Source organism: Branchiostoma floridae, chromosome 8, assembly GCF_000003815.2.
Source record: "Branchiostoma floridae strain S238N-H82 chromosome 8, Bfl_VNyyK, whole genome shotgun sequence".
NCBI lineage: Eukaryota > Metazoa > Chordata > Leptocardii > Amphioxiformes > Branchiostomatidae > Branchiostoma > Branchiostoma floridae.
Genome location: NC_049986.1, coordinates 15,299,302 through 15,311,543, shown reverse-complemented (window position 1 = coordinate 15,311,543; position 12,242 = coordinate 15,299,302). Strand labels below are relative to the sequence as shown.

Genomic DNA, 12,242 nt, shown 5'->3' with positions numbered 1-12,242 from the left:
ACATAAACACCAGGATTTTTCCACTGCATTTCAGAACAATATCGCAAGAGGCGCACTAGGGAAACACAAAACCTAGAAAATACAACTAAAGTTGAAATTTTCTCTTGTCTAACCGTTGTTTTTCTGTTAGCTGAAATGCTTAGCAAATAATTTTAACTTGGTCGTTGCTCTATGAAAGTGAAAAGCAAACATTATTATTGCTGCACTTTGATGCAACATCAACAGAGGTCGCCCTTTTACTTCCGGGTTGTTTCGCGGTAATCTTCAACTCCTGCTTCAACTAGTTTTCTAGATCTGGACATTGCACAGACAACTGTCTATCTAATAACAGCCTCTGGCTGTAGCTGGACAGTATCAGACTTCGTCACTACTATATGAAATTACAAGGAGCTTGGTCGGAGGTCGTTTTGGAAAGATCACCATGAAGGGTTCTTGCAGCGTAGCGCTTTTCTTGACAGCTTTGGTGACCATTTCTTCATCAGCTGTACAGCAGAACTCATGCTCTAAAGATGTCCCTTGTGGAAGTCCCAGGGGACACTTAGAAATCTTCGGATCTCACGCAGAAGCGACAGAAACCATCGACGAGATGTTCACAGGTTGGACTAGATTTTTCTTCGTGACCAGGCTTCTTTAATAGTCACTCTCTAGGATCTTTATAAAAAGATGACAGCTAAACTAGTGTTTTGGATAACAAGCAAAGTAACTTTTAGTTTTATCCATGAAGCCAACATGATATCACATTGTGGACACTGGATACCATACTTTGTGCTAACCAAGTTTTAGTCCACGAAAAAGAATAATTATCTAACGTTACATGTAGGTCATGGGGAGGGCAAAATTGGAAGAAACAGTAGATAATTTAGTGTTGAGTTCCACGACCCGAAACCTCTTCTGTAAATTGATACTTTCCACAATTGTTCATAAACAAATTGTCTTTTCTTGCCATCCACCACTATGACAGTCCCGCAACCCCAGGAGTTTTTCGACAAATTCGTCAAACCAAACAAGCCTGTCCTGCTGAGGGGAGCAGCGAAGCCCTCACGTGCGTACTCTCTGTGGACGCCAGAGTACCTCATCCGCGAGTACGGCAACCTCACCGTACGACTGGAGGCACGAAGCGAGGGTAACGGCAAGATCCCTGCAGGGGAGGGGGGCCTTGGAAGGGACACGGTCGCTCACTTCATGCAGAACTTCGAGACGATGGACGCGTACGTGATCTCACAGATCCCCCGTCCCATGGAGAGGGATGTCGCTGTCCCACCCTGCCTCAGGTGTGGCAGTATCGCACAGGGCATCCAGGTGAAGCCATGTTTCTTCTTTCTTTCTATCTGTCTTATGTAACTCAACATGTTGACTTATTCATTTCTATAGATACATGTATTCATATATGTCTGTTTATATGTACTTTAAGTAGTTGCTATTATAAGACCTTACAAAAGTCGCTGTACTTTTGTCGTGTCAATAAATATTTCTGTATAACGTTAAGTGTTCGATGAGTATGTGTGAGCAAGGGAGCATGTGAGTGAGTAAAAGAGTGAGTGAGTGAATGAATGACAGTGAGCAAGTGAGTGAGTGAGTGATTAAAGAACACCATAAGTCTTACTTTATGAGTTACTATTAGTAAGGCTAGTATGTACATAAGTAGTGCTGTATTGGCCTATATAGCAAATTATAACAGACCCAATTAATTTTGTCAGAGCTGTGTTTTATTATTGAACAACTTTTTTTAGGAGACTCATCTGTTCCTGACAGCAGCAGGAGGAATGACCAAGGTGCACAGGGACCCATACAGCACCTTCCACTGTCTGTTTAATGGTACCAAGGACTGGATTCTGATAGATCCCAGCCAGGTACTGACCATCATTCCTGCCACTTTGAATTTCGTTGTGTAAACTGTCAATTTATACTTAGAAAAATGTATTTTAAGCAGTTTCATGCTATGGAGTTCATCATTTCGGGAGGAAAAGATGACATCTTAGTCCGTTCCAAGAAGCAAATTTCTGTCCTGGGATGGAGGAATGGGTCCTGGAGACAGCCCTGCTGTCATTGCCATAGCTGTTCATTTTTGAATGACTCCACAGATAGGAAAACTTGAAGGTTTATTAATGGAAGTTCGGATTCTGCATTGTAGTGTTCCATCCATTTCTCTCTATTCTCCAGAGTGACTTGCTGTACTTTGCGGAAGAGTCGAGGTACGAGTGGGGAGGGTTCTCGGAGATCGATGTTGACCGCGTGGACATGTTAGAGTTCCCCAAGGTCCAGGATGTCCGCTTTGCTCGCATCACCATGGACAAGGGAGACTGTATCTTTGTACCTGGAGGCAAGTCCTTAAAGTTTTACCTCATGTTATCACCATTGCCAATAAGGTTATAACAGCAAGCAGATCATTGTTGGACTTTCAGGACATTTTGGACTAATGCTTGTGACTGTTTACAGCTTAAAGATAAACATCTAATATTTTTCAAAATCCTTTCCTCAGTTACACAGTAGATCATAATATCCCCTAGTGGGAGTCTTCACACCTCATTGAAATTTTTTTTTAACTCAAGATTTTGTGGTCAATCTCCAGATGTTTTGAGACAATCTTGAGATTTTTCACAATAATCTTGAGATTTTTTTAATGATCTCAAGATTTTTTCTTATACATCTCAAGACATGGGACTTTTTCAAAGCAACTTTCAAACTATCTTAAGATTTTTGCAAAGCATCTTCTGTATTTTTCTAAGGCATTTCAAGATCAAGTCAAAACATCTCAAGATCAAGTCAAAGCATTTCAAGATCAAGTCAAAATATCTCAAGATTTAACATTAAGTCTCAAGATCTTTGTTATACATCTCAAGATTTTTTTATTTCCACAAATTATGAAGAACCCTGCTGGTAGTCATTTTGATCCGTTGAGTACCAGAGAAGTTTCTCACAAAATATCATTTATGTAAGTTTAAACTGCAAAAGGCTCCAAAGTGCTCTGCCCAGTTCAATCATATGATCTGCTCGCTGTTTTATGTTCCTGGTGCTGTTTGTTTGAGGCCAGCAGGCAAGGTGCTTTTGTTTGTTTATGTAAGCAGTATAACTCAAGAAGCTGTTGTAGGATCTTCATGATAGGTGGGTGGGTATACCTGTCAGAAAGATTAAGAGAGATAATGAGCCTCCTAGTGGGTTTCTAGGTACTGTAGCAGGACTTACAGACTGGCATGGAGCAGACAGTAAGTGGTGAAGATTAATGGGCTCCCTGGTTGCCTTTTTAACTTCAGTACTCATCTTTTTTAAACTTTCGAAGAGGATCTTCTAGTTTATACTTTTCAATTTTGACCAAACTTTAGTCCTGTCAGAAATTACCAAATTTGCTCATATTTGGTTCTCAGCTTTTAAGATGAATAATTCTTATTTACATGATCAAGATGACAACATGAGTCATTTCAGTAAGTTATTACAGCCTAAGCCTTGCATTTCTAACTGCAAGTGTTGCCCCTCCTTCCTGTAGGCTATCCCCACCAGGTGAGAGTGAACGGCCACCTCAACACCGCTGTGTCCATCTGGATCTCTCGTCTGAAGGAGTTCGACAACACCGGGTGCGACCAAGAGTTCGACTTCACGCCCATGGACCAGGTGGACGTGCTGTGGCGTTACAGCGGCCATGGTGACCTCCCCCAAGGTCACATGGACATTCACATCCTCAGGTCAGAGGTCATTATAATTCCTTCCTGGGTGGAGCAAAAAAGGCACTTTGATTGTTTTTAGTTAGTTTGTTTGTATGTATTGCATGCCTGATATACTACCACGTAGCATAGCGCACCAGTTAAACTTAATGACACACCAGTTCTCTCAACCCATCCACATTTGAGGTAAATTGTAATAAACAAACAAAGTACACATCCAATCCAGTGGAACCTTTTGAACTTTGACCTCCTTGGATAGACCACCTGTTACTTGGCTAGAGGGTCATTGACCTCAATTTCATTGTGACCATGCCTTGCGGTAAGAAAAATTGACAGTCTCCTTGAAAACTGGTTTGCTTCATTGTCCAAACTGAAGGTCCCACCCATTTGTCCTTGACATCATTAAAGACTAAATGGTCAAAAAGTAACTGATCTTTGGATTTGGTGATTAACCACATCATCAGAAAACTGCACAAAGTTGTACATCATGATACATTGTTGTGCATTTCTTACAACCTTGTAACCTGTAGTCTGAATATTGCAAAGCTCTTAGTCTGCAAATCACAGGTTGCAGCTGGGTATTCAAGCCCCAAATGCCCTGCAGGCATCATTAGTTTCTCAAGGTATTTACCTAGCCATGCCATGGCATTTTGTCTTAAACAAGAGAGACCATATACATGATAGATCTGGAGCATTCACAGGTAGACTCAATAAGGATAAAAGTTCTAAAAAATGAGTATTACGTTTTATTCTGGCTTAGCACAGTGAATGTTTTATTGTGGCCCAACAGTGCCATTGCTATCACAGACATGCAGAAAAGTTGGACATCTGGTATGTGTGAATCACAAGCCAGTAGGCACACCTGGTGCTGATAGGCGGGCTTACATCACTATTGTTACTTTCTGTAAACAGTCTCTAGATGTCACTGACCTCACATGACATTACTAGTTACTGTACATGTAAGTAAACCTGTTTTCAGCACTGTAATTGTAAAATCACTTCCTGAAGTTATGCCTAAAATGAAGGAGCCACTAAGCATAGCATAAAACCACCATTTACAGGTGGACACACTTGCAAAGTTCTAACAAAAAATCTATTGAATTCTGGCCCAGCTGTGGACACACTATGTGCCATTGCGCTGTAGACAGGCAGGAACATTGGACGTGCGGTATATGTGAGTCATAAGTGAGTGGACACACCTGCCAATAATAGGTCAGGGCTTGCGTCACTAATGTTGCCTTCCAGGGAGGAACAGCAGAACACGTCACAGGCTTAAAAGGGACAACAAAATGGCAGCTGCACCGTCAAGCTTAGGGGAGCAGATTCGTGAAGAACTGTCCTGTAGCATCTGCCTGGAGCTGTTCACCAGGCCGAAGGTGCTGCCATGCGGACACACCTTCTGTCAGGGTTGCCTCCTGGACCATGTGGGGAATTCAAAGAAAGTGTGGGCGTTCAAGTGCCCAAACTGCCGTCAGCAGGTCATGCTGGCGCCCAAGGGGATAGCAGGTTTGCCAGACAACTACTTGGTTACAAGTCTGTGTGAAAGGCTTCACAGGGTGACCATACAGCCTGAAAGGAGGTCCACTGTCCAAGCCTTGATTAATGAGGGAAGAAACATTCTGGAGAGTTACTGCAACTTCCTGAGAATTTTGGGAGAGACAGAGAGAACCCTGAATACACAGAAACAGCAAACAAGGAGCAGAATCATCGATTCCTACAACCAACTGGACGAGGAACTCGAACTAAGAAAAGGCTTTCTTTTGGCTGAAGTTGGACAAAATCACAAGAAAAACTTTGAGAAGATAAATGCTGAGAGAGACAGGGTATTGGGAGATATAAAAGAACTGTCTGATGCCTGTAATCAAGCAGAAAAAGAACTGGGGCAGGGTGGGGATGGGCCTTTTAGTGAGGAAACCATTTTGACAGAGGTGGTAGGAAGGCACAGAAGAAAATCAGAGCCTACGCCTGTACAAACCCAGCATACTCTCTTCCAGCCCACAGACATCGTAAGGCCATTATTGGGACGTGTGACAGTCCAGTCTCTTTCTTCTACACCAGCCACAGCAGCTGTCACCAATCATGAGTGTTCACCATCACCATTGCCTGTTGTTACATTGAGAAACAATGCAAGACATTGCACAACAGGTCATCATGTCAACAGGTCAGAGCTTCAGTCTCAGAGGATAACTTTTGGTGGAGAGGGACGAGAACCAGGGAAGTTTAGGGACCCAAGCGGTGTTGCAGTGTCCGATGATGGATGTATCTTTGTGGCCGACTACTGCAACCAGAGAATCCAAGTCTTCACTGTAGAGGGAATATTCATGCGCCAGTTCCCAACAATCGTGTCGGACAGAGAGAAGATGTGCCCTGGTGATGTTGCCATTGATGGGATGGGGTATGTGTGGGTGGTGGGGAGGACAGACTCTGCTGAGTATGCTGTACTGTACACCGAACAGGGTGGTATGATCAACAAGCTTAACCTACGGTACACTACGCAGGGCAGAGGAGTTGCCGTGGACACCAGGAAAAATCAAGTCTTCATTACAGAAACCACAGGAAGTCCATCCAAACCGTATGGGGTGGTGTTGGTGTTCAGGGCAGATGGGACATTCGTGAGAACCTTGGGTGAAAAGCAGGGAGGGATGTCTAAATACCTGCGGTATGTCGATGTGGACAAGGGATCGGGAAGGCACATTCTCGTTTCAGACTGGGCCAATAACTGTTTCTATGCATTCAGCCAGGATGGACAGTTACTGCTGCGGTCTGGAGTGACATGCAAGACCAGAGATGATGGTCACCTGAAGCTTCCCTGTGGTATCTGTGCAGACCATTCAGGTAACATCATTGTGGCAAACAGAGAGTATAACCGAGTGGAGCTGTTTGACAAGACTGGCAGATTCATCAGGCACATCGCTACAGATATAGTGTCACCACATGCTGTTGCCATGACCGCGCAGGGACAGTTAGTGTTAGTCTCTACAAGTTGCACCATCACTATACTCAAATTTAACTTCTATGCCTGAATCTGACTAGAGTAGAAGTTGAAACGTTTGACCGTTTCCAAAACCATATCCAGTTGCTTGAGTAACTACTTTTTGGCGTGACTAGAGAAAACTTTGCCCTTTGGTACTCTGTTAGCAGTATTTAAAGCTGTACTTAAAGTTTTTAGAATAATATTTAGCTAGAACAATTTATTAATACTGTGCACACCTAACACATTGAATTAGTGCCACACTTTCTAATTCAATACAATGTATGATATCATCATCATTTGTCATCCTCTATGAGGTGCATCAAGTGAAGTTTCACTTCCAGTACAGTCAGTCATACATCGCTGTAAGAAGTTCCGGACCCTCCAGTCCAGTTTCTAACTCAATGTATAATCATATCTATATGTTAAATATCATCCCTTTTTAGTTTTTCATGTTTGTCACATTAATGAAAACTAGCTGGTGATTGATGATGAGAAGTACTGCCCACAGCAACGGTCCCTCTGTAAAATTGTAATCAGTATTGTGTTTCTGTCTTCTTAATCTTCTTCTCAAGGGTTTCCTCCATTATCTGCCATACCATCATTTCAGGGAAATCTTGTTGCAAGTGACGACAAAAGTATGGACAATCTGTCATCTTGAAATACAAAATTGGTCTGAATAGGAAAAAAATTAAAATAAGGTCCAATCCTGCATGGATTTGTTGAGATGAAGGAAGAAAATAACTGGTCATGGAATGGGAAAACCCTGACCTTGATAGAGAATTATTATTCTTTGTTACCTTTTGATGTCTTTAGACTGAGTAAATATTGTCAACAATGAATAGCTATATTCTCAGTAATAAGCAGCCAGTAATATGAATGTTCTTGAGGATGTTCGAATGTAATTGTCTTTGATGATGTCTGTTGTCAAGTTTTCTGTTATGCTGTATTTGCACATTGTACATTTCATTAAGTGTCTTGTTTTAAGCATTTTGAACATTAGGAATTGTAACATGAAAAATGAAATAAACATCTGTTGGCCACTACCTTACTCTTGGTTGTGTACTATTTGCAGTACATAATATAGAAATAGATATATTACATTTTTCATGTATGTATACATTTGAGGGGAAAGCTTTTACCTCACATACAAATTCTACAAACCTAGAGATTAGAGGCTCCAATGAACCCCAATTGATAAAACAATGTTACTGGCAGGGACTACACATTGTCCATGTTACTTTGCAGAAGCATTATGTACGCATCACATCAACTAGAGTGAGGATCAGTGCTCTGGTGTGCTCTGAAAAAAACATGAGCATGTGAGAAAAACAATCTGAATCAATAGAGGAACTGCTCTATTTTTTGTGATTGTTGAATGAAGAATTGATATCACGAAAAGTAGTCTGTTATGATCAACCAGTGTCATTATCTACAGGAGGCTCCTGTTGCTCCTGGCCGACTCTGAAGGGAAGATTTCAGTCAAACATTTCGTGCACAACTTTATCAAGGTGAGTCAATGTACAGTAAGTTGTATTATATGTAGTCCCTGTCACATTTGGTGAAAATCGATCGGACGACCACTCTGCAACAATCGCCCGAGCCTCGTTTATACTAATAACTTTATTGCACAACAATTGTACAAGATACAAAGTATGGCTTATATGTGACAGGGACGGTTTTCAGGTGAAATATATGCACAACCCTCAGTCGATCTTGATTATGGCCAACCTTCCATCGATACGCCCGAAGATCGTGGATGTGACAGGGGTATGATCACACCTACAGTGACAACAATGACCCATCATACATTCGCAGGTCAAGTATGCAAAAGACCAAACAAAAGTGTTGGATATATGTACCAATCTCAACTGAAGTTTACATCCACATTATTTCTTGTTGTGTCTTCTTTTTACGCAGGGTCAACATGAAGCAAAAGATGAGATTGAAGAGAACTTTCAAATGACACAGGAACAGATAAACACCATGGATGAGCTCTACAGTAACATGAGGAGCGAGGTCAGTTTACGAGTCATCTTAACAGGATACAGTGATGTCAAAAAAGTGTTTCCCTTACTGCAATTAACCCACATAATTATGTGAATATACATCAGCTTTGCAGGCACTGAGCAGTCACTAGTTGTTACATCAAACAATTGCTACTCACTAGGGGTGGGTACCGGTACAAAAAATCAGGTAAAGGTACGGTTCAGGTTCAGAGGATCTTAAGGTACTATACATCTTAATTTAAGATTCTCTAAAAGCCTAAACTGTGGAAAGGGAGAAATCTACTGCATATGCCTGCTCCATTGCTCCACTCCCTCTCAACCAGATGGAATGTTTCTTTACAAAAATCCTTGTGAGAGTGTAAAGAATCTGAATGTAACGTTGATATGTCTACAAGACCCCCTGTAGGTGTGTAAAGAGTGTAAAATGTTTGTTCATATAGTTTGCTAAGAAGGTGGACCCAGAAGGAAGAGGTTACATCACCAAGGATGAGGTGAAGGCGCTGACAGTAGAGGAGATGAAGGAGCTCATGCTGGTCATCGACCCCACAGATGTGTCTGACATGGAATCGTTCGAGTACAGCCACATAGAGGCGGAGCGAATAAGGTGAGGCCTTCACAAGGAGGAACTGAGATCTGTTAACTATTAGCATCAACATTGAAGATGAAAACATTGGCAGACACAATGTTTCTATCATCGTGATTTTCTCATTGTGTTTGTCAACATAATTATGTTATGGATTAATTTATGTCAGGATGCTTCATAAACAACTTCAGAATAACAGAAATGAACTTGTTCCAATCATTCACATTTTTAGAATTAAAACTAGATTTTGCTGAATAATGTATGAATTGATATTGATCCGATGGAAAGAAAGAGGAATGCATTCATTTGATGAAAAATTTGACTAGAATGGAAAATGTGATCCGGCGTGATCCGGCAGCTTGCCGTGATCCGGCAGCTTGCCGTGATCCGGCAGCTTGCCGTGATCCGGCAGCTTGCCGTGATCCGGCAGCTTGCCGTGATCCGGCAGCTTGCCGTGATCCGGCAGCTTGCCGTGATCCGGCAGCTTGCCGTGATCCGGCAGCTTGCCGTGATCCGGCAGCTTGCCGTGATCCGGCAGCTTGCCGTGATCCGGCAGCTTGCCGTGATCCGCACTACGTGTAATCATGATAACTACATGTAACGTTATATACAGTATCTATATCCTCATAGATGACACTGGCATATACTAGTAAGATAAATTAACTTTCTTATCCTTTCTATCATGTGTCAACTGTCCTTTTTCATTCTAATAGGGCACTACTTGTGACTTTGGTGCATCAGCATAACGGGAAGATACCTACAGACCTGTTTGTGAAGGAGTATGTGGATACACTCGGGGGTACTTCACAGGTGGCAGAGGAGGTGAGACTTTATCTCAACCCAAAAAAGATTCACTTGATAGCAAAATATAGTCACACAACGGCTTTACAGTGCTAGCGTTAGTCTGTGTAACACAAACTCCGCTGTCCAGGGCTCTAACTGGCCCCTCCCTGCCGGCGGATGTTTGGCGGGCTGCTATAAGCGAGATTTAATCAGGCTATGCTAGCGTATGATAAGATAAAGTTTGCTCCAATTTGTGAAATATTGTTCTGTTTAACTTTCTGAAGCAAGATTGAACTTTAATTTCCTACACAAAAATTCAACTTCAATAATTGTCAAGGAAATGAGCAATCCACCGCTTTGTTTATTTGTTTATTGAACTTTCCATATCAATGGAGGGCGAGACAAAACAGGTGACAGGTCACCTCTGCACGTTGTCTCCCCGTAGCTTCTGTGATGTTATGCAGAAGAACAAACACATGACTTGGTGAACAGAATAAAGTTTACTCACTAAGTCATGTGTGTCATCTGCATAATGTGACATCATTCGGAAGACGTGGATTTTTCATTCCTTGATTAGATTTTCAGAATGATACCTTCCAACACAGAAGAACTTTTAACCTATTATGTTGTTCTGACACACCCAGATTGTGTCAAAGCTGGTCCCAAATGATGGTGGTATCCTGACAATTGCTTTGCTGAAGGAGAACATTAAGGCCGCATTACAGCCTTTTGACTCGGCCAGGTTTCATGACCCCACCTTGGAACGGCTCATGTACAAGCATCTGGAGATGCATGATGAACTTTAACCTTCTGTGATGTCATGACAAGTCGCTCTCACATGATGTCATCAGAAGTTGCCCTAATTTGATGTCATGAGAAGTTGCAGTTGGAAACATTGTGTGATGAGAAAGAAACTTTTATGAGAATTCCAGCAAGCAGGCTGCTATTTAAATTGCTGCTATACAGAACTAACAATGATTATGGATAATGGATATAGTGTGTATGAGGTAGGGTGGATGTAGGGAGGTTGGTGCAATAATGAAAAAAAAATATCTGTAATATATGGTTCATGAGGCCAAGCCTTTGCTGACTGTATATATTTTCAAATCAATTACATCTTTAATTGTGTTAAAATATGCTGATATTTGTAGCTTCTTCCTTTTTTCTGTGTAACTTCTCAGGTAGGATTTATTAAGGAGTTGCTGCGTACAATGTCTACTTTTGTCCTTGTTTCCATGCAGAAGATTTTGCAAAGGATATTCTAATGTATATTAGCCTGGGTACCATCTGGATAGTAGTACACTCTGACATTTATTATACACTATATCCATGCTTCTCACTCTGACTTTTATTATGCACTATATACAGTTGCTTCTCTGGGTAGCAGAAGGAAACATAGGAGCAAACTGCTACCCAGATGGTACCCGAGCTAAGTGTATGTAGGGTGAATAAAAAATTGTGAACTGCATCTTTTATTGGGTAAATTGGAATTTTGTCTTTGAAAACAAAAACATCATCACTCTTTTTGTTTATTTGGGGGAAAGGTAAATGTTAGACCAATGTTAGATTGGATCTCATAAATGACAAAGGAAATGCTGGGTATAACTGTGTAATGTGTAATGGATAGATTATGGATAATGGGTTTACATATAGTGGATAATGGGTAGATTACTTAATAGGAAGTTCAAAATTATATATAGTTGGAGCTTAGGGACCAATGTACTTAAGTTTGTATTTTCAATTTTGCTATGAATTTGTATTTGCTACAGTATTGATGGGAATGGTTCAATAACTTTGAATAAAAGAGATGCCTGGTTTTCTAAATGTTTTGTTTTGAACACTTGACTTGTGACCAATGGACATCATTAAGAGGTCAGTTTTACTTAACTTGAGTTTCTCTCTGCTGAAAAAAAAACTTTCCCATGAGTTGCACAGTGTTATAACAATGTCTGCTGTGCTGAGCATGAAGAGATTCACTTTGAACTTGGTAAGGAAACAACCTACTAAAAATCATTTAGGCCCTTTTAACTTTTAACCATTCTTTGGAACTAATATCGTGTTTTGAGCAGTTCTGCCGCATACTAGTGCTGAAACGCCATCATCTGAACTGAGTCGGTAGCGCACAATTTGGCCGAGCATTCGTTTCTCGTAATTAACAGCTCTTTTGCTGTTAACTTAAGTTTCTACGGCCCTATTGTTGATGATACCACCACTACCACCCTGTGTAATGAGAACTTCAG

At 41.3% G+C, this 12,242-nt stretch overlaps 1 protein-coding gene across 1 annotated transcript; it reads left to right on the top strand.

Moving 5' to 3' along the window:
• The first annotated feature begins 285 nt into the window (after positions 1 to 285).
• Positions 286 to 11,826, top strand: LOC118421454. Its single transcript, XM_035828753.1, has 10 exons — positions 286 to 596; positions 962 to 1,299; positions 1,731 to 1,850; positions 2,161 to 2,320; positions 3,482 to 3,677; positions 8,066 to 8,138; positions 8,548 to 8,646; positions 9,077 to 9,240; positions 9,933 to 10,041; positions 10,647 to 11,826. Exons 1-10 carry the CDS (start codon positions 422 to 424, stop codon positions 10,806 to 10,808), a joined length of 1,596 nt encoding a protein of 531 aa, XP_035684646.1. The 5' UTR covers positions 286 to 421; the 3' UTR covers positions 10,809 to 11,826.
• The last annotated feature ends 416 nt before the right edge of the window (positions 11,827 to 12,242 follow it).